Raw genomic sequence first — 22,150 nt, 5'->3', positions numbered from 1 at the left:
TTCTTTTTTTGTGTGTGTAAGCTTAATTTGGGACTGTGACAAAACTTAATACCTCTACGTATATAAATCTATCTATCTGGGGACTTTAGGGATACGTGCACACAGCAGACAACATTTATTCAAAGATATAGTAAGTGGTTTCTTTGCATAGCTAATATATGAGCAAGGTAGAAGGTTAGAAAATCCAGTGAGCCGGTAAGGAAGATGAAGGCACGTCCCTTCATAATATATGAACAAGGTTTTCAGGAATGTTACTCACGTTTGCAACTTGCAAGTCACCAGATTCGTATGAACACTATGTGTCGTCTGTTTACTATATATGATTTACTTATGTGCTCCAGTTTCATTGTTCATTTTAGTTTTAGTTCCTGTCTTAATTTTTGGTACGCTTCATTCAGCTTTATTTCATAAATGTATCTAAATGACACGATAAAAGATTGTAATAATTCGGGTCCTACAGTACCCAAATTGTTACTGTAAATTATTTTCGTTTCCGTTTCTGTTCCAGGTAGTCTGAGTGTGCGATATCCGTTTCTGTTTCTGCTACCGTTACCTGCTATATTTCCGGTAAAATACTGTTTCCCATTGCCGTTTCTGTTCCCTTTCCCTGGTCTGTAATGCTTAGTATCAGAACCAGACACCCAGTCTGGAATGGGACTGGAACCAAAAAATGGAGAGAGAGAGAGAGAGAGAAAACAGTTTGATGAGAATGCTATAGTTTTTCAGATGCACTCCAGCCACACGACATAAAAAAATGCTTTTGAGTGCTGATCAGCCCAGCAGCATGCTCTAACACTGAACCCTCCTACTTGCTAGGGGCCGACCCACGCAAATCGTGCAAATCCGACGAGAAAATAATATATGGGAGGGGGTACCGGTGTGACGATCGCGATCTTCTTGCAGTTCCTGCGTCTGTCTGCACTCTTGAATGGCTTTCAAAGTATAAGCGTATCTAAATACGTCTAATCTGGTGACAGGGCCTCATTGGCCATAACAGCCTACATGTAATCGCATTGTGAACGTTCAAATCAGTCTAGATTTGCATCCCTTATCTTGCGGTGTGCGCAATAGCCAGCTGACAATAAAATGTGTGTGTTGGCGGACCCAGGAATAGCGGGGGGAGGGCGAAAGTGGGCGGATTTTTGTATCGAGCCCCCCTTACCTTGGAGGTCTGGCTACGCCACTGCTGCATTGCCACCCAACCAAACTTTACCCCTTTCATCTGCACATCGTGGGCTTGCGGACAACCTGCTTTGTCGATTACACAAGTCATCCAGAAAGCATCTATAGTCGCCGACCGATTTTGCGGACTTGAAGGAGCCACAAAATCAGTCCGAATTTTTAGACAAAGACTTGAATCTGTAATGTTAAAAAAAAAAAAACTTTATTTGAGCACTCCCACTGGCCTGAAATAACTGTTGACACGTGTTTGATTTCCTGCGCGTACACGGGATAACGCATCGCCTGGACCTTTCGGCGGCAGATCGAGAACCTGGCCGACGATGTTGACATCAGTTAGTTATTTGCAGAATGGGGCACTGTTGTCCACCTCTGCGTACACATCGAACGTATCGCGGACCTCCGCTCTCGCGCTACTAAGATTCGCATTCGCGCACGCGCGCGCTGCGCTTCTACGCATGCGCCGGGTTGGCGCGCTTCCCTTCGTGACGCGGTCGAAAATATCGAGTCCCGAACCGCACTGCAGTGCGTCTGTGTTGGCTCTTGGAAAACGAAAAGTCCGAAAAAATAGGCATGATCGGAATGAAATGAGTACGAAAAACGGGGCAGTCCGTCTGAAACAAGGTCCAAAATATTGGAAGCCGAAATGCATTGCCTCTATGGGGCGTTTGACAGGGCCAAGTGTTTTGTCTGAGAAATTGGAAAGTCCGAATTTTTTTACTTTGAAATATATCTGTTGGCGACTGTATTACACATTCTTTAGCTGCACATGTTGCAACGTTAATTTGTGTTTTCAGATGTCGAAACCTCTGCATGATCCGGTGGATAAGATTAACGGCGAATTCCATTAGGAGTGCAAATTTTGCCAAGCGCTGGGTGGCAGAGTCGTACGGGTTTGCCTCGTCAATGGCATTCTAGCACTCGTTCAAGCAGGAGTTTGGCCATTGGGTGGAGCCAAGGCCAGTGGCACCATTTTGGATCAGAGCTACCGCCTTCGCCAATTTGGAGAGGAGGTACAGCCTTCAAAATCTCCCCGTGCCGCGGCGGCTCGCCTTTCATTTTTCATTCCGGTCAAGTGGGCGGAGTGATGACCGATCTGACGTCACGGTAATGGCCAAACGCTGGCCAAAGGAAATCGCTTTATCAAAAACCATTGCTCCTCGGAGCAAACGTCGTGCCCCTGCTTTACCAATGGAACATTCAATACATGTCCCGATGCCGCCAATAGAACAGTTTTTGCCCCTTCCTGGTGCAGAACTGTGACCCAGCTCTGCCAATGGGATGCGCCACATGACGACATCTGAGAAAAAGCATGACGAGCATAAAAAAAGAGCGCACAATATCCACAGGTGATCTTGGAGCTCAAGGGGAGGCCACGCCCCCCCCCCCCCTCACGTGTGCAGCATGTGCGCGTGTGTACTTATTGTATTCGCAGTACACGACACGCTACTATGTGTGTGCTATATTGTACGTGGTTGAGGCTCAGGAAAGGCTGTGGCAACTGTTTAAAAACAGGCCAACTGTCATTACATTTATAGCAACACGAAGTATCTCGCCTCTACCAAAATGAACATTTTTCACGCGCGTTCATGTAAGTTTCAGAACTACAATTAAAAGCTAACGCAAACTGTTCGGTATTCCTCAGCGGAGCATTGCACCTTTCCCGGAATTCAGGGTAGCGCGAAGCCGGCCTTGCGTTCGAGCACCACTTGAAGCAGAACGACGCGAAGAACAGTTGATCACTACTGAACTGGTCGAGGCCCTCTAGCACAACTCGCGGTTGCGTCCGATATGCGTCGTACAATCCGGACACTCCGATAAAATCAGCCATCATTTCCGAGTCCAAGTTGTCATCTGGTGCCGTCAGGACTGTTGACGAACCTGGTTCCTGGAACGAGTGTCTAAGGCACTGGATCCGTTTACCGTACTCTTCTCTGACCTCTGGCGTCCACAGATCGCGCTTCCTACCGTACTCGTCCAGATGACTGCTAAACACGTCGTAAGCGTGCATCATCTCGTGGGCGGCCAGATGACCCACAGCTCCGTAATTCACAGCAGGAATCCCAGCGAAGAAGGGAGGTGTCAGCAGTGCAACGGGAACGACTATCTGGTTTAGTAAAGGTTGATAAAACGCATTCACGAGTGACATGTCTCGGTTTAGGTCCAGCTGGTTGGGTTCTTGAAGACGTTCTATGATCCTTTGTGCGTGGGCGTGGGAGGCGCGGAGCCAGGACTTGAGGAAAGGAGATGTCATGTCTGGGTATATCTCGTAGTACTCGTCCAGCGTTTTCATATCTTTGGCTTCTCTGGGATAACCGACATTCTTTTCCATCATTTCGAGTTTACGCAGCGCAGACAGCTTCGAATAGTCATCCAGCCATGTGGAGTCTTTGATTCGCCGCATGATAGCATCCGCGGTTGAGTTCACGATTGACAGACCCGCCACGTCTGCTTCGTCTGGTGGCATCACCTTGTAAAAATAGGAAGAGTAGGTAGCGAAGTGCATAACCTCCGAGGTGAGCTTGAGGCATCGGCGCTTCCACTGAGGCAGCAGTCGTCTCTTGTGATCGTCATCGACCGCGCCGTGATGTACCAACTGTTTCAAGTAAAGTGATGCTTCGTACCCAAGCCAGAGGCCCAGGTCGTGAGAATCAACGTTCTTAAACACACTGTTGAGAAACGTAACAACGTTTTCCCCTTTCACTGCGAGGTAATGCTGGCCTGGTAGGATACCGTTAGAGAAAGCTCGCATGTTTTCATTCCAGCGTCCAGTAGATTTCTGGGTTGCCACTTTCTCGAACCTTTCCAGCAAGTACAACGAGACGTCTCTGGGTACTTTTGTATTATCATTTAAGGCTATTTTGGCAGCCGCCGATATTACATCGTCGGTCTTTTTAATTGTAGAAGCCACAGTGTGCAGTTCAACTGATCTGCGGCCGCCCAACCAGACGAGGTGCTTAAAAATATTATCTGTCGTCTCAGGAAATCTTCTACCAAGAGTATCTCTCAGAGAAACCACAACTCCCAGCAGACCTCTTAATACCGCGAGGTTTTCTACTTCAATGTCCACAAGGGTAGGAATGCGGTAACGAAACGCAAGATCCAGGAACAACTCCACCGAATCTATAGTGGATGACATAACGAACGAGATCTTTCTGTCTTTAAAAAAATTGGAGATCACACCTGGAACATTCTCGTCTTCCTCTGTGCCGTTCAAAATGTTCAGACAGGCAAGGTATAACCCGGCAGCCTTTTGAAAGGTGTTTTGTCCACTGTCCTCCACAACAGTATGTTCAAGATTGTCCATGACGGCATAAGTGAGATTCGTGCTGTGCAACACGAACACGGTGGATATTCTGGATTGCGCTGCGGCGGTCTTCCACCCTTCGCAGATGTAAGCGTAGAAGTCGTCGCACGGCTCAGCATCCCGTGATATCGTATTTTCGAAAAGCCGGGACACTTGGAGACATTGAGCGCTGTCGCACTTTGGAGCTGGGCTTTGGTCGTTGATTAAGGCACTGCTTCCGGGGTCGTGGTTACGCTGCAGAAGTATAACTGTGGTTGCCGTCACGGCGGCTACGATGGCGCATACTGCGAAGGCTACAGCTACGTATGCGGCGGCTCGACGTCTCGACGAGCAGTGGAAAGGGAAGCTGGTGTCTTGCTCTGTGTTTTCGACCTGCAAGTATAGAACGATTGATTGGCATGAGAGTTTGCTGCGGGCATAGCTGGCGTGTTCATTTAAAGTGCTGCTACGGAGTTACTGTAAACGTATTTTTATTCGCGATGTATTAATTTTCGCGAATTTCGCGACCGCTAAATAATCGCGAAAATTGTACTCGCGAGCACAGCTTGACGTTTATCGCGCGAGAGGAAACAGCCATGGAATCGCGAAATTAAATACTCGCGAATAACTTCGCGAATGACTGAATGCACTATTCGCGAAAATTAATACATCGCGAATAAAAATACGTTTACAGTATATATAAAAAAAAGCATATTGTCGTTGCGAACCCTCTGTGTGTCTGTAAAGGGGTTTATCTTAGAAAGCTGCTTGAACGCTGAAGGAGGAACTTCCGAAAGGGGGCAGTTGGTCAAATTAGGATATAGAAGATAGACATCAACGCGACGTCTAGAAGCCGTAATTTATAGTACGTTTATAAGACGTACAGATTTTCGTCTGTGTTCAAGTTTCTGTTTCATCTCTGTTCAAGACGTATCTTAAAGGAGGACGATATGTGTGCACTGCGTAAGTTTACTTTCAAATGATCTACTCAATGTCTCAAACCAAAAGCAGTAATAAACACAGACGTTGTGTTAATGGTGTAATGCTTTCAGCAACTCCTCACTTCAGTGTTGTTTGTGTGCGTAATTGAATTAAACTTAGCCACCTCACCCTCCATTTTGACTCAGAGGCGAGCAGAACTATGGAGTTTGCGGAAGTTCCTGAGACAGATGGGGTAACTTCGCCAATAGTCCTGGCGCGGTTACCGTGGTATACAGGGAGCATCCCAATGAAGACTACTGGGGGATGCTCGCATATCATCTGTGGTGGGTAGTTCTCTTGGACTACCCACATCCCAGAGCAAGATGGATAGCACACCCCTCCCTCTCCTGTGTGCCACCTTCATCATCTCTCCCTTCCATCTTTCACCCTCCCCTGGGTGCACTGAGCCGCCACTCCAGAGCAGGCTGACCGCACATTCCCCCTACATCCCCCCTCCTCCTCCTCCTCCTCCTCCTAAGAGGAGCAATGTATAGTATCTGTTTTCTCTTTGCAAGAGAATGGACTCCATGCTCTGCTCTCCCTTCAAATCCGCGTACGCGGTGGAGGGCGGCAAAAAAGGGAGCCTGCTCTGAGAGCACCTTTATTAACGCGGTCTGCCTTGGTGAACCGTGTCTTCGATTACGGCCGAAAGGTCGCGGGGATGTGTGGCCTGTGTGCCTGTGTTGCTTGCAGTACTGCTTGGAAAGACACAAAATGAAACGTGCAGGGTGACACTCACGTGGCGGTAACTGAGGTTGAAAAAAAAAAAAAAAAGGAAGGCAGCTCTCCGTAAAACTATACCCGATGGATATCTACAGGGCTGAATTTTTTTGACGTTCAAATATGTGTTTTGAATATTTTTTAGACATCTTCAAGACGACCGCAAACACGTCTTCAAGACGCGGGAAAGCGTCAACTTATCCCGGGATAGAAGACGTTATGTAGACCAGATTGAAAAAGTCTCCTATAGATGAAAAAGTGGTCGCGGATAGACCTTTCCTCGGCGTTTACTAAACGTTTTGTGCTACTATAGGGTTCGTGCGAGGAGAAAGATAAAAAAAAAAAAAAACTTCACAAACGCGCACCTACCCGCTATACTGATCGTGGCGAGTGGTCGTCCCGCACCACGAATTTTGCAAAGACCCCGCAAAACTTCATAGTTTCGGATTCTTCGAGAGTAGGTGACGTCACCGAGAGCTTCGATGCCTGTTTCCTAGCAACACTGCGCGCGCTTTTCCTTGCCTCCGCCCCACATTGGAGGACAGCAGCAGTGGTAGCTCTGGAGGGGAGAGGGAATATCGACCATGGAGGAGCGATTTGCCAGGCAGGTAGTATATGGCGCAGACCATGACGTCATGCATTTCAAAGCTAAAAATTAATTTTATGATACCTCCGCGTCACATACTTCACACACACAGAGGTCACACACTTCGCGGAATATCATAACATTCATTTAAAATAACTTTTAAAAATAATTTTTAGCTTTGAAATGCATGACGTCATAGTATGTGCCATATACTACCCGCCTGGCAACATTGCTTCTCTAAGGGCGATTTCCCTCTCCTCACCACAGCTACAGTCTTTCAACGTGGGGCGGAGGCCGGGAAGAGCGCGCGCAATGTTACTAGGAAACAGGCACCGGAGCTCTCGGTGACGTCACCTACTCTCGGAGAATCCGAAACTATGAAGTTTTGCGGGGTCTTTGCAAAATTTGTGGAGCACTCGCCACGATCAGTATGATGGGAAGGTGCGCGTTTGTGAAGTGTTCTTGGCAACACAGCACATTGGGAGAATACTATGTCAGACACGTGGATTGGAATGACATAAATTCGAGAGACGAGATTTATGTCCGTTGTGGCATTTGAGGTGGGGGGAAAGGCTATAGAAAAAGTTGAGGTCAGACCTATTCCTCTCAATGCGTTGATTTTATTTCTAGAGCATGAACTATACCAGTCCGTGTCTAAAGGTTCAAAATGAGACAGGAAGCTGTATACTTCGGGACAAGTCAACAGGTCAACTCCGCCCACAAATCTAGAGGCCACTGTGATTGGCTTGATTGGCTTCGGCGGGCGCAAGACACCCCAAAAGTCACAAGGTAGTGCACCCGCGAATGCCCCAAACTGTTGCTTGTACACCGATCTCGTTGCGAAGACACTCGTTGGGGATGACGACGGAGGGCACATTCGCGTGCTTTCGAAGCAAGCACGTAAAATATTCATGTTTAAAAGCAGGCACAAGCTCAGAAGATTTCTCTCTTCGGTTGCCTGCTGAGCCAACGCCACCTAGATACAGAAGGCCCGCTTATTGCCTCCTCTCCCTCATTCGCTACGTCGACATATACTGTATTAAGTCAGAATTCGTCTGCTACAGCGATTGGCCGTTCTGCGAAATACGCAAATGATTGCAGCTAACTTCGCTGAAAGCACCGCTGAAAGCACGTTCGTGATTGGCTACGGCCGTTGAAAACACGATCCTAATTGGGTGACTCTGAGTTGTTACGTCACGTCGACGAGTAAGCAGTGCGATGAAACGTGGGTGCACCATTTCACTCCTGAGTTCAAAACAGTGGAAGCATCCGGGCTCGCCGGCTCCCAAGAAGTTCCGAAGCACCCCGTCTGCGGGTAAGGTCATGGCCACGATTTTCTGGTACAAGCATCAATAGTGCATATTACTTCCAGGTTCTCAGGGATGTGCATAAGGCGCTGAAGCAAAAGCGGCCGGGCCTCATCACCAAAGGAGTCCTCCTCCTACAGGACAATGCACGCCCGCATACCGCGCATCTCACGACACGCACCTTACAGGAACTTGGCTGGGAGTTGCTGCCACATCCCCCTTACAGTCCAGACCCCGCCCCCAGCGATTTCCATGTTTTCGGGCTACTGAAGGCGTTCCTTGGGGGCCGCCACTTCAGCTGCGATGACGAAGTCAAGAATGCGGTCCGATCATGACTGCTACGCGCCGGTAAGGACTTCTACGCTGCTGGCAAGCCCTCGTGAAACGTTGGGACAAGTCCATTAGTGCAGCTGTAGATTACGTTGAAAAATAAAACTAATTTCTCGCCTATGAGTTCATTTTACTTTTGCGAAAAATGAAAAGTTGCGGTTTGACTTGAACAACCCTCGTAGATCACTGTTGCTTGACGAATGGGGGATTATTTCCCTCCAGACGTCGCTTCGAGCCATTATTATTTTACCGCAACTTGGCTAGCAAATTAAGAGCATTGAGCGTTCTCTGTCACATTTGTAACACTTGTCGTCAAAATGGGTTTACAAGCGACAAGCTGTTAAACTACCCGGTCAACATCATAAACTGACGGTCTGCTGCATTACGGTAACACGTGAATCGGCTTTCCCGTGCTTCCCCGGTGTATATAATCTCGTATATGCCCTACTCTCAATGTTCAGATTACACTTTCCGTTGGCGGAGATATGCCTCTGTGACTCTATAGCATGCTGTATAGCTTCTATGTACGAATGTGTATGCTCGTCTTGCCTGCTGATTTGTGTGTCTTAAATGACAATTTTCAGCGCTGCTACAGACGGGACGTCTCGTCGCTTAGTTTTATGTCTGTTCATGAGTAGAAGTGCAATTTACCACCCATGCCCAAGTACAAGATGTACTGCACGCTGTCGTACAATTCCCTCTCTCTCTCTCTGAGTCTGTCCTCACCTGTTCCCCTCCCTGTAACGCGCCGAAACGACGCTGACCGCATCTTTCATCGCCTCGTTCCCAATGACAACCCACAGTGATGCCACTTACTTGCGCATTGGATGTCATGACACACCGAGTTCAATAAATCCTCGAAAATGAACACTAAGGACAAAACATCACAACCATTTAACACTAGGATGCATAATGGTCACCTGCTGGCAAGAGATGCGTTGCAATTGTCCATCTCCGTCGTCCCTCCCCCCCGCAATTCCAGAGAGATTAGATATCGGCTATCGTGAGGTCGCGCGTACTCTCCCATCAAATATTCCGGGAAGTGCAAAAAATATGTGAGCACTACATTCGGTCGCTTTGTGAAAGAGATTAACGCAGGCAGGAATCACAATGAGTTGTGTCACTATCGGTTGTGGCACTCGAAATGTTTGATGCATTATATCTTACGGGGCTACGACATTCTGACGGACCTCGGTGGCTTTTCAATGAATCTGTCCAGCAGTTATTGATATTGCAAATTCACGCTGTGAGAAACTTTGTGTGTGTGTGTGTGTCGACAGCATGACAGAGAATGGAAAATCATTGTTGTTCCAACCTATATGGAACAACTGTGACTCAACGATGCCTTTTGCGCAAATGGCGATGGCTGCTGTGTATGTAAATTCAGTTCATGTTCCTGTATATCATCAGTCTATTACCACGCCCATTTTTTATTACACCATACGAAAGCAGTTACGCATAAGGCGACGGGAACAGAATCGCAGCATGTCGTTAACTACGGCATCTCATCGACGCCGCCTAGACAAACACAGCTCTCTTATAATCTGATACACTGATCTCTTGGCGGTGGTGCATGGTCACTGGCGTAGCCAGAAAAATATCTCTGGAGGGGTTCTATGGACATTACATGGGAAAGGAGGATTTCACCCTCGTTTCCATCTCCCAAATGCACTACCAAAGGCATAATTGGGGGGGGGGTGCTAGGAGTGCTCGAGAGTGCTCTCACCAACGCCGTTGAAGCGGTTGCGAAACCTGGTTGGGTTCCGGTCACGTGACTGCGGCAGCTTCCGTTGAGTGTTCCGTGGGCGCGTTAGGCAGGCTCCCGAGCGCCATATCCCGGGTTCTCAGGGGAACGTACCCTAGGTGTCTCCACTTAATGTTGTTTGTGAGGCTATCCGGGAGCCGAGCGCCAGAGCCGCTGAGCGCGCGCCACCTATCGAGCTTTCTTCTGTCGTGTGCTTCTAAGTAAACATAGCATAAGTCCTCTATAATATTATAACTATTTACCGCCGACATCCAATGATTCCGGAAACACAAAGAGCATGGGCGGTTGCAACGTGTTACAACGGTTGCGCCATTTCGAAAGGTAGTACACCGGAACATGCGTCACGCTCCGGAACTGGCCCCACTCTCCCCAGCGTTCCCCGACTCCCCAGCTCCGAAGAAGGGGTGCGCAGGGTGCACCCGGGAACGTGCACCGGAAGTGACTTTGGAGGTGTTAAGTGATCCCCTGAAAGAGGGAATGTTCCCAGAGCACGAACCTAACGCGCCCATGCCTGCCATGTTCTGCAGTTTGGGTCGTCGTCGTTTTGGCTACAGCGGAAACACCGGAACTCACGTGAGTTAACATTCCCTCTCCGCTGCTCTGCTCGAACCTGCCGCGTTCGGCTTCTGCACGATTCCTTCGGCTTGGAGATGGAGTGAGATGCGGTCTGACTCGCTCCAGTTCGAGAAGGGGAAGAGAATCGAGAAGACCAGTCGAAGACACCATTAGATAACATGCTCTACAGGCTCTTCATTTTGTACACGCATATCACGCACCTTATCTATAATGCCAATTATCTATATTATCTATATTTTAGTCACTTTAGTTCTTGTTCTCGGCATCCCTATTCTCCCCACGAACAGCAACAACGCTCCCTCTAGAATTGACGAATAATATTCGCTCCTGGCGTGTTTCCTGCGGAGTGTTTCCGATACTCCATACCTCCTCTTACCATAGTCTACACTTTCCTCCAAAGAGATTGGGTAAAAACCCCAATTTATATGCAGCAATTTTACGCAATAATTCTAACTGAGCCCACTTGATTAGTTTCTGCAACCAATAAACTTCGCGGAGGAGGAGTGCTCTCAAGAAGAAATCCGAAGGAATGGGAAAAGGAAATAGACAAGGAATCATTAGTGAAAGGTAACCTCATTTGGGAAGAAAGGTAGAAAATCCAGCGACCGGTAAGGACGCGTCAAGGACAGAGCTTCAGTAAGAACATCGATATTTCGAACAGTTCGATATGTTGTTGTAAAAGTACAGTTCGAAATATCGGCGGCGAAGTATGGCTCGACTGTTGGTGGATGCACGCAGTGATATGCACAGGATCTTCACCTCGGGAGTGGGGGAAGTTCCGCCAGTTTTTTAGGAGGTATTTGGGGTGTGTTAGGCGCGGGAAAATCCCTGACTACGTTTACTGCAAACAAAAAAGAAAGATAAAAGAAAATGAAGCCCATAGTCGATGTTGCTGCACCAGTTCTCGCACGAGCAGTTACCTTGAAGCAGATATGGGTCATATCAGACGTATGGTTGTTTGCAACATATTGGTCGTGACCCTGGCCTCGCTACCTTCCTGCCATGTTACCTATATCATGCATTCCTCTGCTGATGTGACTTCATGCGAGGGCAACACTTGGCAAGTCTGGCAACATTTCATGCTCCCGCTTTAATTAAAGATGGCGGCTGTATTTTGATTATTTAGGAAGGGACGTGCGTTACGTGCGTAGTCTACGTGCTCTTAGCGACTTAAATAGCGTAGTGCGTAAAAAATACAGTGAAATAGTTACAATGAAGACCTTGGATGACTCGGCATGTGAAATGGTGGAACGTCACAGCATGAACGCTATAGGTGAAGCCGAAGAACTCTTCACGGACTTGGATGACACTTCGGATCTTCCGACGTCACTTATTATTACGAACGTCGACATTAGCGTCTTCACAGACTCAGAGCAACGAGTAAGAACGTACAAATAGCCTGCATTTTTCATTGTCCTGTGACATTAACAATCGGTTGTTCAAAGGAATCCTCACGTTTGTCTACCTCACGTCTCTACCTGAGACAGTCACTTCACTCCCTGTCAACTGATATGTTAATGCGAACCAGTTTTGCCTCAGTAGTATGGCCTAAGTAGTACGACCAAGTTATAGTAGAACGAGCCCCTAGCAGTTTGTTTTCTTCACATGCTACCTGCATTCGTCACCTAACAGGCCACAGACCGACCGCTGTGGCGTCGCTCATGAGCACAGTTGTCTCGCGACGTAAAGCCACGAATTATTAATTAATTATTATTATATGCCAGAAACTAATGGGTTCAATATCTGCTTTTGTTAGCGCAGTATCACAAGTGCTAGTGAAAATCCTCATCCTCAAATGACATCCACACACATCACCACTAACACCCAAGAGAGATTCTTACATTTTGGTTCTGTTGAGCCATCAGGGCGCAGAATTACCGGAAATATTTTTAGCGTTGACAGAAATATTTTTTTACACATTCTATCTTGTGCTAGTTTACACGAGCTGACGGACAAACAAATGCTCTACCGTACAGATGCAACCTGGACTTTGGTACGTAGGTAGGTGAATCAAAGGAAGTCGAAGAAAGAAGGAAACGAGAAAGCGTTTAGTAAGCACAGTGAAGTATGCCATACGGGTGCATGTATTGAACAAGTGAGAAAACAACCTGAATCATCCCGGTCCGCCGGACGCCGATGGATACGAGAAACAAGAGGACGCCTTGTTGTTTAATTTAGAAGTTCTTCAACTGGTTGTGTTGAGGAATTGTGCTGGAGAGAGCTTGATGTGTTTGTTTGTGATGTAAAATTAGAATTGCACAGATTCTGTCGCTTTCCTTGATACGTACTGTGTGTGACACCAGTTCATTCATCTTCTTTTCAGACAGCATTTGAAGATATGTTCCGTCAATTTGAAGAAGAAGCGAGCTTTCATTACTTTAAAAGCTTTCGAAGGGCTCGGGTAAATTTTTCTACTCCAGATTCTGCAGCGCAAGCACGCATTCGATGTCATCAGACAACGTTTGGTGAAAATGCACTTAACTGCTATTTTGCTCAGGTAGGTAGTGGGTGTCTTATCCAGTTGGGTGAAATCCTTTACGACCCTATGCAGGCTACGTACCAAGCAATCGTTGCTTAAACTGCCGAGCATGGCCCTACGACTACAGCCCTATGTATTGCTGGACTGGTGGAAGTGTTGTATAATATACTATAATTTCACGCGTATTAGCCGCTGCTTATGCTCAATTTTTTTTTCTCACGGGCGCTCTGCGGCTTATCTCATGACTATTTTTCCCTGGTATTTTCTCCACATGCCGGTTTTAACAAAAGGGCTGACAGTGTCTTTGGAACAGCACCGCCCTGCCGATGCACGAACAATGCGTAACAGTGGCGCGTCCACATTCTAGTATTCTGACTTTCTTGGTGCCTTCCCCCAAGCAGCTTTAACTAAAGTGGTGACAGTGATTCACGTCTTCAGGAAGGCCACTGACCGCAATGAAAAACACACGAAAAACACACAACAAGGGCACAATCCGATCTTGGTAGAACCCTAGAGCTGACCTGCTTTGTTGTATACCATGCCGACCCCGGAGTATGGACCACAGGGTTTATTGCCTTCTCTATGGTCTCCTTTGTCGCACAAATCAGTCGCGTTGTCTACAAGTGCAGCTTATCTCACCAAAAATTTTCAAAATGGTCCTGCGGCTTATATGCGTGAAATTACGGTACTCTGGTTTTAAGTCACTTTTTTCCCTCGCTCTTCAATGCGAGGGATAAACTCTAAACCTGCATTTTTTTGGGGGGCAATTTCCTCGTGCTACATTGGCTCGGTCACTTATCAGAAAGCAGCAACAACATCAGCGCACCAAACAAAACTGATGTTGTCATAGCGCCCATCTTCTATCTTTCATACTTAAAAAGTTAATTAGTCAAAATTAATGGGAACAACACCCCGTGAGGTTGCTAGTATGACTATGAGGTGGCCACTTGACCTAGAATATATCATCATTTATTGCAACGGAAAAAAAGAGGCATTTCCCCACTTTATAAAATTCTGTGTACATATATTTGTCATGTGCGTCGAAAAGTAGTTATGGAGTGATGTGTCATATCTGTATCATGACAACAGGCAGCTTCACCTGGGGAATGTTCCCCCGGAAGTAGTCTTCTGCAACCTCCGTTGCCTCAACGCCAGTTCCTCATATCTCCTCCTGCATCTCCTCCAGTTGGTTGGGAACCCAGGGAAGAGGCCGAGCCCTGTCTTAGCTACGATATCATTACTGCTTTAGCTAGCCTCACTCCAGGTGAGTTGTACGTTGCAATAAAGTTGTAGACCACTGTTGATGGCAGGAAAATAGCGGCTTTTGTGAGCTTTCAGTGACGAAAGTTGTGCCACGACTAATAACCTTTTGGCAGTTTTTGATAAGTTTACTGTGAGGGGAGCTTCACCTGCTAATGAACTCATTACGTAAACTTCCACCTTAGCCACAGGTGCTCAGGTTGTAAAAGTCGTGACTAGAGTGTGGATAAATATGCACTAGAAACTCCCAAAATATGCATGCAACTATGCACTAAAATATTATAAATAGAGCCTGAAGTTTTAGGGTTTAACCCAACTCTTCCCCGAATTGAAGGTTGCTTTTTTGGGGTGAAACCCAATTTTTACCCGTCAAATTGCCGTCACTGCGACGTCTGTAGGAGTGCACACTATGCACACAATGGACAGTTTGGCAGCAAACTGTACTCATGTATGTCACCGTTTGTACTAAACATTAGTTTGAGTAACTGAGTCCAATTTCTCCCCAAATTTAGCATATTGGAAGTTTTTTCACCGAAATTTGCATGCATTTAGGGCAGATGTTTATTTTCCTCGATTTTTACCCCCGAATTTAGAAAAAAAAAGAAATCCCGAAAACTTCAGGCTCTAGTTATAAATATTGCCGATAAATATTATTCTAGCCTTGAGTGCCGAGGTGTAAGGTGGAGGCTGAACAGCACACCCCTCCAAGACATGAAAATATTCGTTTCCGACGGGAATTTTCGCGAAAGAGGACCCAAACCCTCCCCTAAACCAGAAAAGCCTTACATGAATGAACAGAAGAGAAAAGCTCTCGCAAGCTGCAATACGAGAATATATTAAAACATGCACTATGCATGCATTTTCAGTTGGAATATGCCATAATGTGCCAACCATACATTTATATGCTCCATAGAACGCTTCCAGTCTGCCCCAAACCAAAACCAAAAGTGTTTTTTCATCATCCAGATTCAAAACCATGTCAAGAAAAAAACATGCTTTTGCATGAAAATCTGTGCCCTAGTGATGATGAAGCACGCATGCTTGGTGCAGATGCATGTGTCATGGTCCCATGGAGGTGCCTAATTTAGGAAAGCTCTGGAACAATTAGCCATTTGATTAGCCATCGGGCATCATCGGATGGTGGCAAAGCAAACCCGTTGTTCTTTGTCTTGAGCTTTTCAATGTTAGATGGCTCAATTCCATGTATCTTCTGAAAAAATTCACAGTTCAGCGCGGTGTGTAGATTTTTTATTTTATTTTTTCAGTTTGACCTGTCAGTACACCTATTTATGTTGTTTCTCTCCTTGCACTACAGGGGAGTCACATGAGTTGCACCCAGCATCTGGATCTCAGCCGGGGATCATTGTGCACATTTGTGAAGAAACTAGCCCCACCAAGAGCAAGCCGAAGGCAGTTATCCACACACGTTGCCCCGAACACGGCTCGGACACCAGCCTGGAAGAGTCTGTGCCACAGTCCATCTCCAGCTCCTAGAATTGCTGTCACTAGGGTGACTGTGGTAGAATCACATCCTGCTAAACATGCTTTGGTGTCTGAAATTAGACGTGAAGGCACCTTGACGGTGTTTGGATTATAATTGACAGAGCTTTTGGTTTAGTGTCATTCAGCTAGTCCATGACGGGTTGTTACGCTGCTGCAGTTCATTCTGAGGTATCTATCCGGCTGGAATTACGACAGCATAGCTACACCTCTATTCCAACAGTGTAGCCTACCTATACATCTTGGAATAGAGGTGTTCATATCTATAAAAAGTGGGATCAACTCGTTTGAATTATGATAATTTTTTGGGGGGGAACATGTTTAATTCAATGAAAAAAAAATGCAAAAAAATTTTGGGGTTTATGTCTCACACAAGGTTTTAGGGTTGAAATAGCACGAAAAAAAAAAAAAAAAATCTAACACACACATTTTGAAATGAACAGTTATAGACTGAGTCTATGATGACTCCTGTTTTGATTAGGAGAGTATGGATTTTTTCAGCAAGGCACTGCAGCTGCAAAGTGCTACTTTTATGAGCAGTTGTGTAAAAATTGTGTAGCAGTATGATACTGGGAGTCATACACAGCTGATATGGTTAAGTGTGTATTCTTTTATTAGTGTGCACTGATTTGCTGTTGTGTTGTGAGTTAGCTATAAGGAGTGCACAGTGTTGTTAGATATTGAACTTGTTGTCTGCATAATATTGGTACACATAATCTGTTTAGGAGTAGCCCTTCACACGTATCTGGGTTACTCTAGTGTTGCGCAGGCATGCATAGTGCAAAATTGCAGAGCAGTTCAGACCTTTTCCTTTCGGGTAAGCACGACAAAGGACGTTGCGGTGGATATAATGCGTCTGTGGAAATTTACACTCTTCGCATTCTGTGGACAACCTATGAAGCGTTCCCTGGAATGGAATTTTAGGCGGCCATGTGACATTGATTGCTTCTAAATGGATTCTAAATGAATGGTGCCAACAATATCACGATGTGAACATGGAAGAACAATGAGGCAATTGAGGTGGAGAAAGTAGGAGTTTGCAACATAGTTTGTCACACACACACACATGCACACACACACACACACAAAAAAAAAAACACTACAAAATATAGGGTTGTAACATCAGGTAGTAAACTAATGTAATGTGTACGTCACCTCACTTCCATCAACACACAAGCTTTACAAGCCAACATACACAACCAAACTAATTCTGTTCTGAAATTCGCCAGGTTTAAAGGAGCAGTGAAGTAATTAAAAAAAAAAAAATTGGCAGTCTCATATTGCACAACGGATAACATGCGCCCTTGCAAAAGGACGATTATCCTATCTGACCTATAGCACAAGCATTAAAGTCTTTGATGTGCATACCCTCTAGAAACCCCCCTAATGGACCTTTTTCTCAACGGCCTATGTGCATGACTATGAGGAGCCGGAGAGGGTTTCTTCTGTCTTCGCTAGATGGCGCAGTATGGGGACGACAGAAGTGGGGATCAGTGGGGAGACCACACCAACGACGCGAGCTCGTCGGTCCCACTCCTGACCGATTTTGGTCCTTTGTGCTGCCCACGTGGATTCGTTTTGGCGCGCGCCGAGCGTGGTTCGCTGCAGAGGCGCTCGAATAAGACCAAGACCTACTAGATTATAATGACCATGTCATAATCGCAATCCCTATGAGGAGCGCGTCCGCAGGATCCGCTAGGGGCGCTACTCATCGGCCCGCGGGATCTACGTCATGATTGGAGAATGGAAATTTGAATTTTGAACGTGCACAAGCGGACGTATGACTACCGTAGTAGACAACACCAACAGCTCCTATGAAAACGTAGAATGATGATGATGATCAACTTTTAAAAAAAAAGCATCTCTCATGGGACATCCACCGCTTGTACAAAAATACTAAGGCAAGCTGAAGTACAAAGTATTGCAGAAATTGAGGAAGCAATAATCGGGCTGATGAGTAGTGCCGCCGCTAGCTTCCAAATGCGGTGCTGGGAAGGGGTGCCTATGACATGGTCGTTATAATCTAGTAGGTCGTGGATAAAACACGTATGTGAAAAAGCTCCATTCCCTGATAGAGCCCAAGTGGTGCTGGGAACTTTCCCTGACGTGGAAAGTCCTTGGGAAGTAGCACCGAGCGATGTTTGCAGAAGACGAATGTGCTGCCACAGTTTGTCCCTGCACAGGGGAGAGGGTAAAGTTTGGATAAACAATGTGACGGAGTGTCTGTCCTATCACAAGGCAGCATTGAGGGGCCATTTGTAGACCGGCATGGGTCCACAGAAGAAAGTGCACAGGAATATTGCACCCTTGTTTGGAAGCGGTCACTCGATCAATAGGGCAGAGAGGGAGACTGTGGAGCTGTGCAGACAGTTGACCAACTTGCATGCCATGTTTTTAGTGAGATCAGACCTTGTGGCTGCTGCTGTCGTCGTCGTTGCTGCGCCATGCAGACCTAATTGCGTCACGCCGGAATATAGGACTGGGCCTTAAACGTCACACTGTGCCACTCGTGGCTGCTGCTGTTTCAGGGTGCCATTGTAAATTCAATCGCGCAGTGCTGAATTGCTGTGCAGCAAAAATGTTGTGCATTGTGGCTCCTAATAGACTGCTTGATAAACGAAGCAGGGTTTTGAGCCATGCTAAGTGCCACTTTGTTGCTCCTTTAAAGCTGTTTTTAATGTGATAGCATATTTTTGCTTCATGTCACCTCTGGTCCATTGCCATGTATCTGCTCTCGGCTTGGTTAGTGTGGGTAATATGAATTTGTGAACTCCATTTGCAGAACTCCATGGCAAAATTTGTTTGGTGTTGCAGTCATGTGTTAGCTCCTAAAAAGTTCTAATCGGTCGCTGGTTTGTGCTTTTAAAGTACACTAGGGTTAATTTGTATATATATCTTATGAACAAATACTGTAAAAGCTGTATTTTTACAGTGGTGTAGCTCTAGGTAAAGTCTTACTCCCACAGGAAGAGAAATATCACCACAAAGAAACTGTCGTGTAAAGTGACATAGCGTGAAAGAAGTATTCTAGACTTGAACAAGGTAGAGCTTAGTTTTGTGGAAAAGTGAGAAGTCCAGCGACCTGGTGAAGGTGGATCAAAGCCAGCCCAGATCTCTCAGATCGGGACCTGTTGATATTTCGAACGGAGACAGTTCTTTTACGGGGCCTCTCCGGAGCCTACCACTCTGTTCGAAATACTGGTGGCTTTCAGTCTTTAAGGCTTCTGCTTTGGTAGAGGTTACAGGATGTTGCAACCTCACACGCACCAAGGCTTTAAAAAAGATGGAGCACTCTACAAGAATGAAGTCATCGGAATGTTGTTGGTAGTTGTGTATTGCAGTCGCTAGTACTTTTCATACTTAGGCAGAATGCCTAATTAATCATTTTGAATAGACTACGGTAATATTGTTTGCTCCGACTACTAAGCTCCGACAAATTCTGCTCGCAAGACGCTGCTTCTTTTTAAAAACCTTGGTGCATGCTATTTGTACCTTGTTATGAGGCTACACACCCTGTTGTGTTAGGTAAAGAACATATCAGGGCTAATAATTGTGATCTGCCTACATAAGGAATTGGGTATCACCTAACATGGGTAGGGAGTAAGGAACTAGGATGTCCCCTTGTGGTGCAGGCCAAGGTCTTGCAGGCAATATTTGGTGCCTGGAACCTTTCCTAAACATAGATGGTACAGCTCCCATCAAAGCTAATAACACTGGAAAAAGTTCTGTCTCATTTCCGCGCGTGATAACAGCCACCCTGGGGGAACGTTAAGTGAACAAAATCCTTGCGTTAAACTAACAGAATAATTTTGTTCAATTAAGATTTCCTCGTGGCCCCAAGGGTTGCTGTAATCACGCTCGGGAATGAGGGCACATTTCTTCCAGTGTTGTTATTAACTTTGACGGGAGCTGTACCAACGTCATGGAGCTTAAACCGTCGATGCCACACCAGTTATGCTACTACAGCGCTTGCCGTTTGTCCTTCCATGACGACGTATGCACTGCATGTGAAAACACAGTGTGCACCAGGTACAGTACCAACTGCTCCACCAGCACTGTGATGCCGATCACCAACAGCAGGCACAGGGCTTGCACCACGAAATGTCACTCTATCGTAAACACTAGACAGACACACACATTACCATTGAAGGCTCTTTCGGGCCTTGGAAGAGCGCAAAAACAAAGGCTAGTTACAGAGGCCATACTGATTGCATTCACTAGGGCCCCTTATATGTGCACCCTCTATGTCTGCGCGAAACAGGTCACCCATACATGATGGACCAGTGCACTGACACAAATGGAGGAGAACGTTCTCACTTAATCTACCTTTCTTACACTGTGGTATTTATTTCTTATTTATTTATAAGACGTGACGTTTTCATGTGAAAGATGCGATTTTCTCCCAATTATTTCATGACCCATATCAGAATCCAGACTATATTTAATGGAGATTGATGAGTATTTTGTCGGCAGTTCTTGTAATCTTTTTGTTGATAGATCGTATTGATGAACTGTAACGGTAATATTCTGGTGATAGTGATATATGAGAAGGCATTTAGGATGTAACAGATATCTGAGGCCTCACAATTTGATGAGACTTTGCCAAAAGCCTGTAATCATCATGGTAAAAGCTTTTTTGTGTGTTACGTGCATAAATTGTGGCTATGCCCCTGCTGCGCCGCCCCGGCTATTGTGATCAATGCCAAAATGGGATATTGTATTTTGTGGGTACAAATATATGCATATTTTACATTTTGTGAGATAAGTGCAAAATGAAACTCGCTTGACATTTTATTTTAGGAGTTTTGTTTACTACCGTTTCCTTATACATTACCCCCTGGTGTGATCCTTCATATATATTATTTTTACTTCTTACGCAAAATGCTTTCAGGTGATCACAGTAGCTTCTGATATAGCTTGTTTATTCCTTTTCGTGGATAACCGAACCAGTAACTGTGTTCTAAACTAGGCTACAGGCAGGTGCCATTGTTGTTTGCTGTGTCTTTGTAAGCAGTATTTAAGCGAAGAAAAAGAAAACATGCACGTTTGTTTATGCAAGCTGTATAAATCGGTGTCATGTAGTAATCAATATATTTTTAGAAACATCCGCACGACTTGTTTTTTTGGCGTTTTGCGATGCATTTCTCGTGCTGTGCCTGCATCTGTTTTGGTATGTTACGCCGGTCTCCCTTATATTTGTGCAGCTTACACGGGCTGGGCCCCGAAACTCAGAATCCTTTGGGCTTGGGCTGGGCTAGGTATGCAGCCATCGAGCCGGGCCCGGGTGGGTAAATCAAAGGAAGGCCGGGCCGTGCAGTCCTCTAATCTGACTGCATTAATTTTTTTATTACTGGGTCTTTGAACGAGGTTGATTTACAATATGTAATAAAATAAACAGTTCTTTTTTGTTCTGTTGCGGCACTTTAAAGAGGGGCGGTCGCGTCCATTACAGTCGATTTCAAAATTATCACGTCATTTTATTCCTCCTGGACCACTGACCACGGTATCGGAAATCCCACACAAAATAGTGGCGCAGTTTGACAGTTATTCGATGGAATACATGACAGGAGCAGATGCTGCATGTTGAGAGTATGTCAGAATTCCCTCTCTGGAAAAATGAGAGAGCATCACTCCCCCAAGAACGAACCCGGGCGTGACATCGAGAACAGGAACGCTGCAGCCTCGCGGGCATCTGGACGTCGCTTTTCCTCCTCAGAGCGCTGCCCGCTCATTCCTCTGCTTGGGGGAGTGATGTCAAGCAGCGCTGATCTTTAAAATTCATTTATTTAATATCTACAGTGAACCCTCGTTAATATGATCCCCGATAATATGACATGCTCACTTTATGACTGTTTTTCTTGGGAACCTTTCCGCCGCCATGTAAATCCATGATCTTGTTAGTATGAGAATCTACTTATCCGACTATGAATGAGATTTTTGTCACTCGTTAGTATGAGAATCTGCTTATCCGACTATGAATGAGATTTTTGTCACTCGTTAGTATGAGAATCTGCTTATCCGACTATGAATGAGATTTTTGTCACTCGTTAGTATGAGAATCTGCTTATCCGACTATGAATGAGATTTTTGTCACTCGTTAGTATGAGAATCTGCTTATCCGACTATGAATGAGATTTTTGTCACAAGTAGGGTCAAACACAGGTATTATCGTTATTACGAC

At 45.8% G+C, this 22,150-nt stretch overlaps 2 protein-coding genes across 4 annotated transcripts; one reads left to right on the top strand and one right to left on the bottom strand.

Moving 5' to 3' along the window:
- Nucleotides 1–15: 15 nt before the first annotated feature.
- Nucleotides 16–12,703, bottom strand: LOC135400832 (neprilysin-like). Of its 2 annotated transcripts, none has more exons than XM_064632763.1 (2): nt 12,572–12,703; nt 16–4,858 (listed from the first exon to the last, which is right to left on the bottom strand). In XM_064632763.1, the coding sequence occupies exons 1-2, from the start codon at nt 12,590–12,592 to the stop codon at nt 2,738–2,740; spliced, it is 2,142 nt and encodes a 713-aa protein (XP_064488833.1). In that variant the 5' UTR covers nt 12,593–12,703; the 3' UTR covers nt 16–2,737. The 2 variants fall into 2 exon arrangements, with proteins under 2 accessions (XP_064488833.1, XP_064488834.1); XM_064632764.1 differs by lacking the exon at nt 12,572–12,703 and adding an exon at nt 9,206–9,303.
- On the top strand, nt 10,531–21,076 carry LOC135400835 (calcipressin-2-like). Of its 2 annotated transcripts, none has more exons than XM_064632769.1 (4): nt 10,531–10,727; nt 13,054–13,227; nt 14,299–14,473; nt 15,785–21,076. In XM_064632769.1, exons 1-4 carry the CDS (start codon nt 10,632–10,634, stop codon nt 15,961–15,963), a joined length of 624 nt encoding a protein of 207 aa, XP_064488839.1. In that variant the 5' UTR covers nt 10,531–10,631; the 3' UTR covers nt 15,964–21,076. The 2 variants fall into 2 exon arrangements, with proteins under 2 accessions (XP_064488839.1, XP_064488838.1); XM_064632768.1 differs by lacking the exon at nt 10,531–10,727 and adding an exon at nt 11,808–12,110.
- The last annotated feature ends 1,074 nt before the right edge of the window (nt 21,077–22,150 follow it).

The sequence above is a fragment of the Ornithodoros turicata genome, chromosome 7, assembly GCF_037126465.1.
Source record: "Ornithodoros turicata isolate Travis chromosome 7, ASM3712646v1, whole genome shotgun sequence".
In the NCBI taxonomy this organism is placed as follows: Eukaryota; Metazoa; Arthropoda; class Arachnida; order Ixodida; family Argasidae; genus Ornithodoros; species Ornithodoros turicata.
This window is presented reverse-complemented; position numbering and strand designations above follow the sequence as displayed.

What these genes read in the sequence shown, in the direction of transcription:
- LOC135400835 (XM_064632768.1), top strand. Translation starts at nt 11,943, where the DNA reads ATGAAGACCTTGGATGACTCGGCATGTGAAATGGTGGAACGTCACAGC. An exon ending in TTAACTGCTATTTTGCTCAG is followed by an intron (nt 13,228 to 14,298) that starts GTAGGTAGTGGG and finishes TCATGACAACAG; the next exon opens with GCAGCTTCACCTGGGGAATG. An exon ending in TTTAGCTAGCCTCACTCCAG is followed by an intron (nt 14,474 to 15,784) that starts GTGAGTTGTACG and finishes CTTGCACTACAG; the next exon opens with GGGAGTCACATGAGTTGCAC.
- LOC135400832 (XM_064632763.1), bottom strand. Translation starts at nt 12,592, where the DNA reads ATGGCTCAACAGAACCAAAAT. An exon ending in TGGCTCAACAGAACCAAAAT is followed by an intron (nt 4,859 to 12,571) that starts GTAAGAATCTCT and finishes CTATACTTGCAG; the next exon opens with GTCGAAAACACAGAGCAAGA.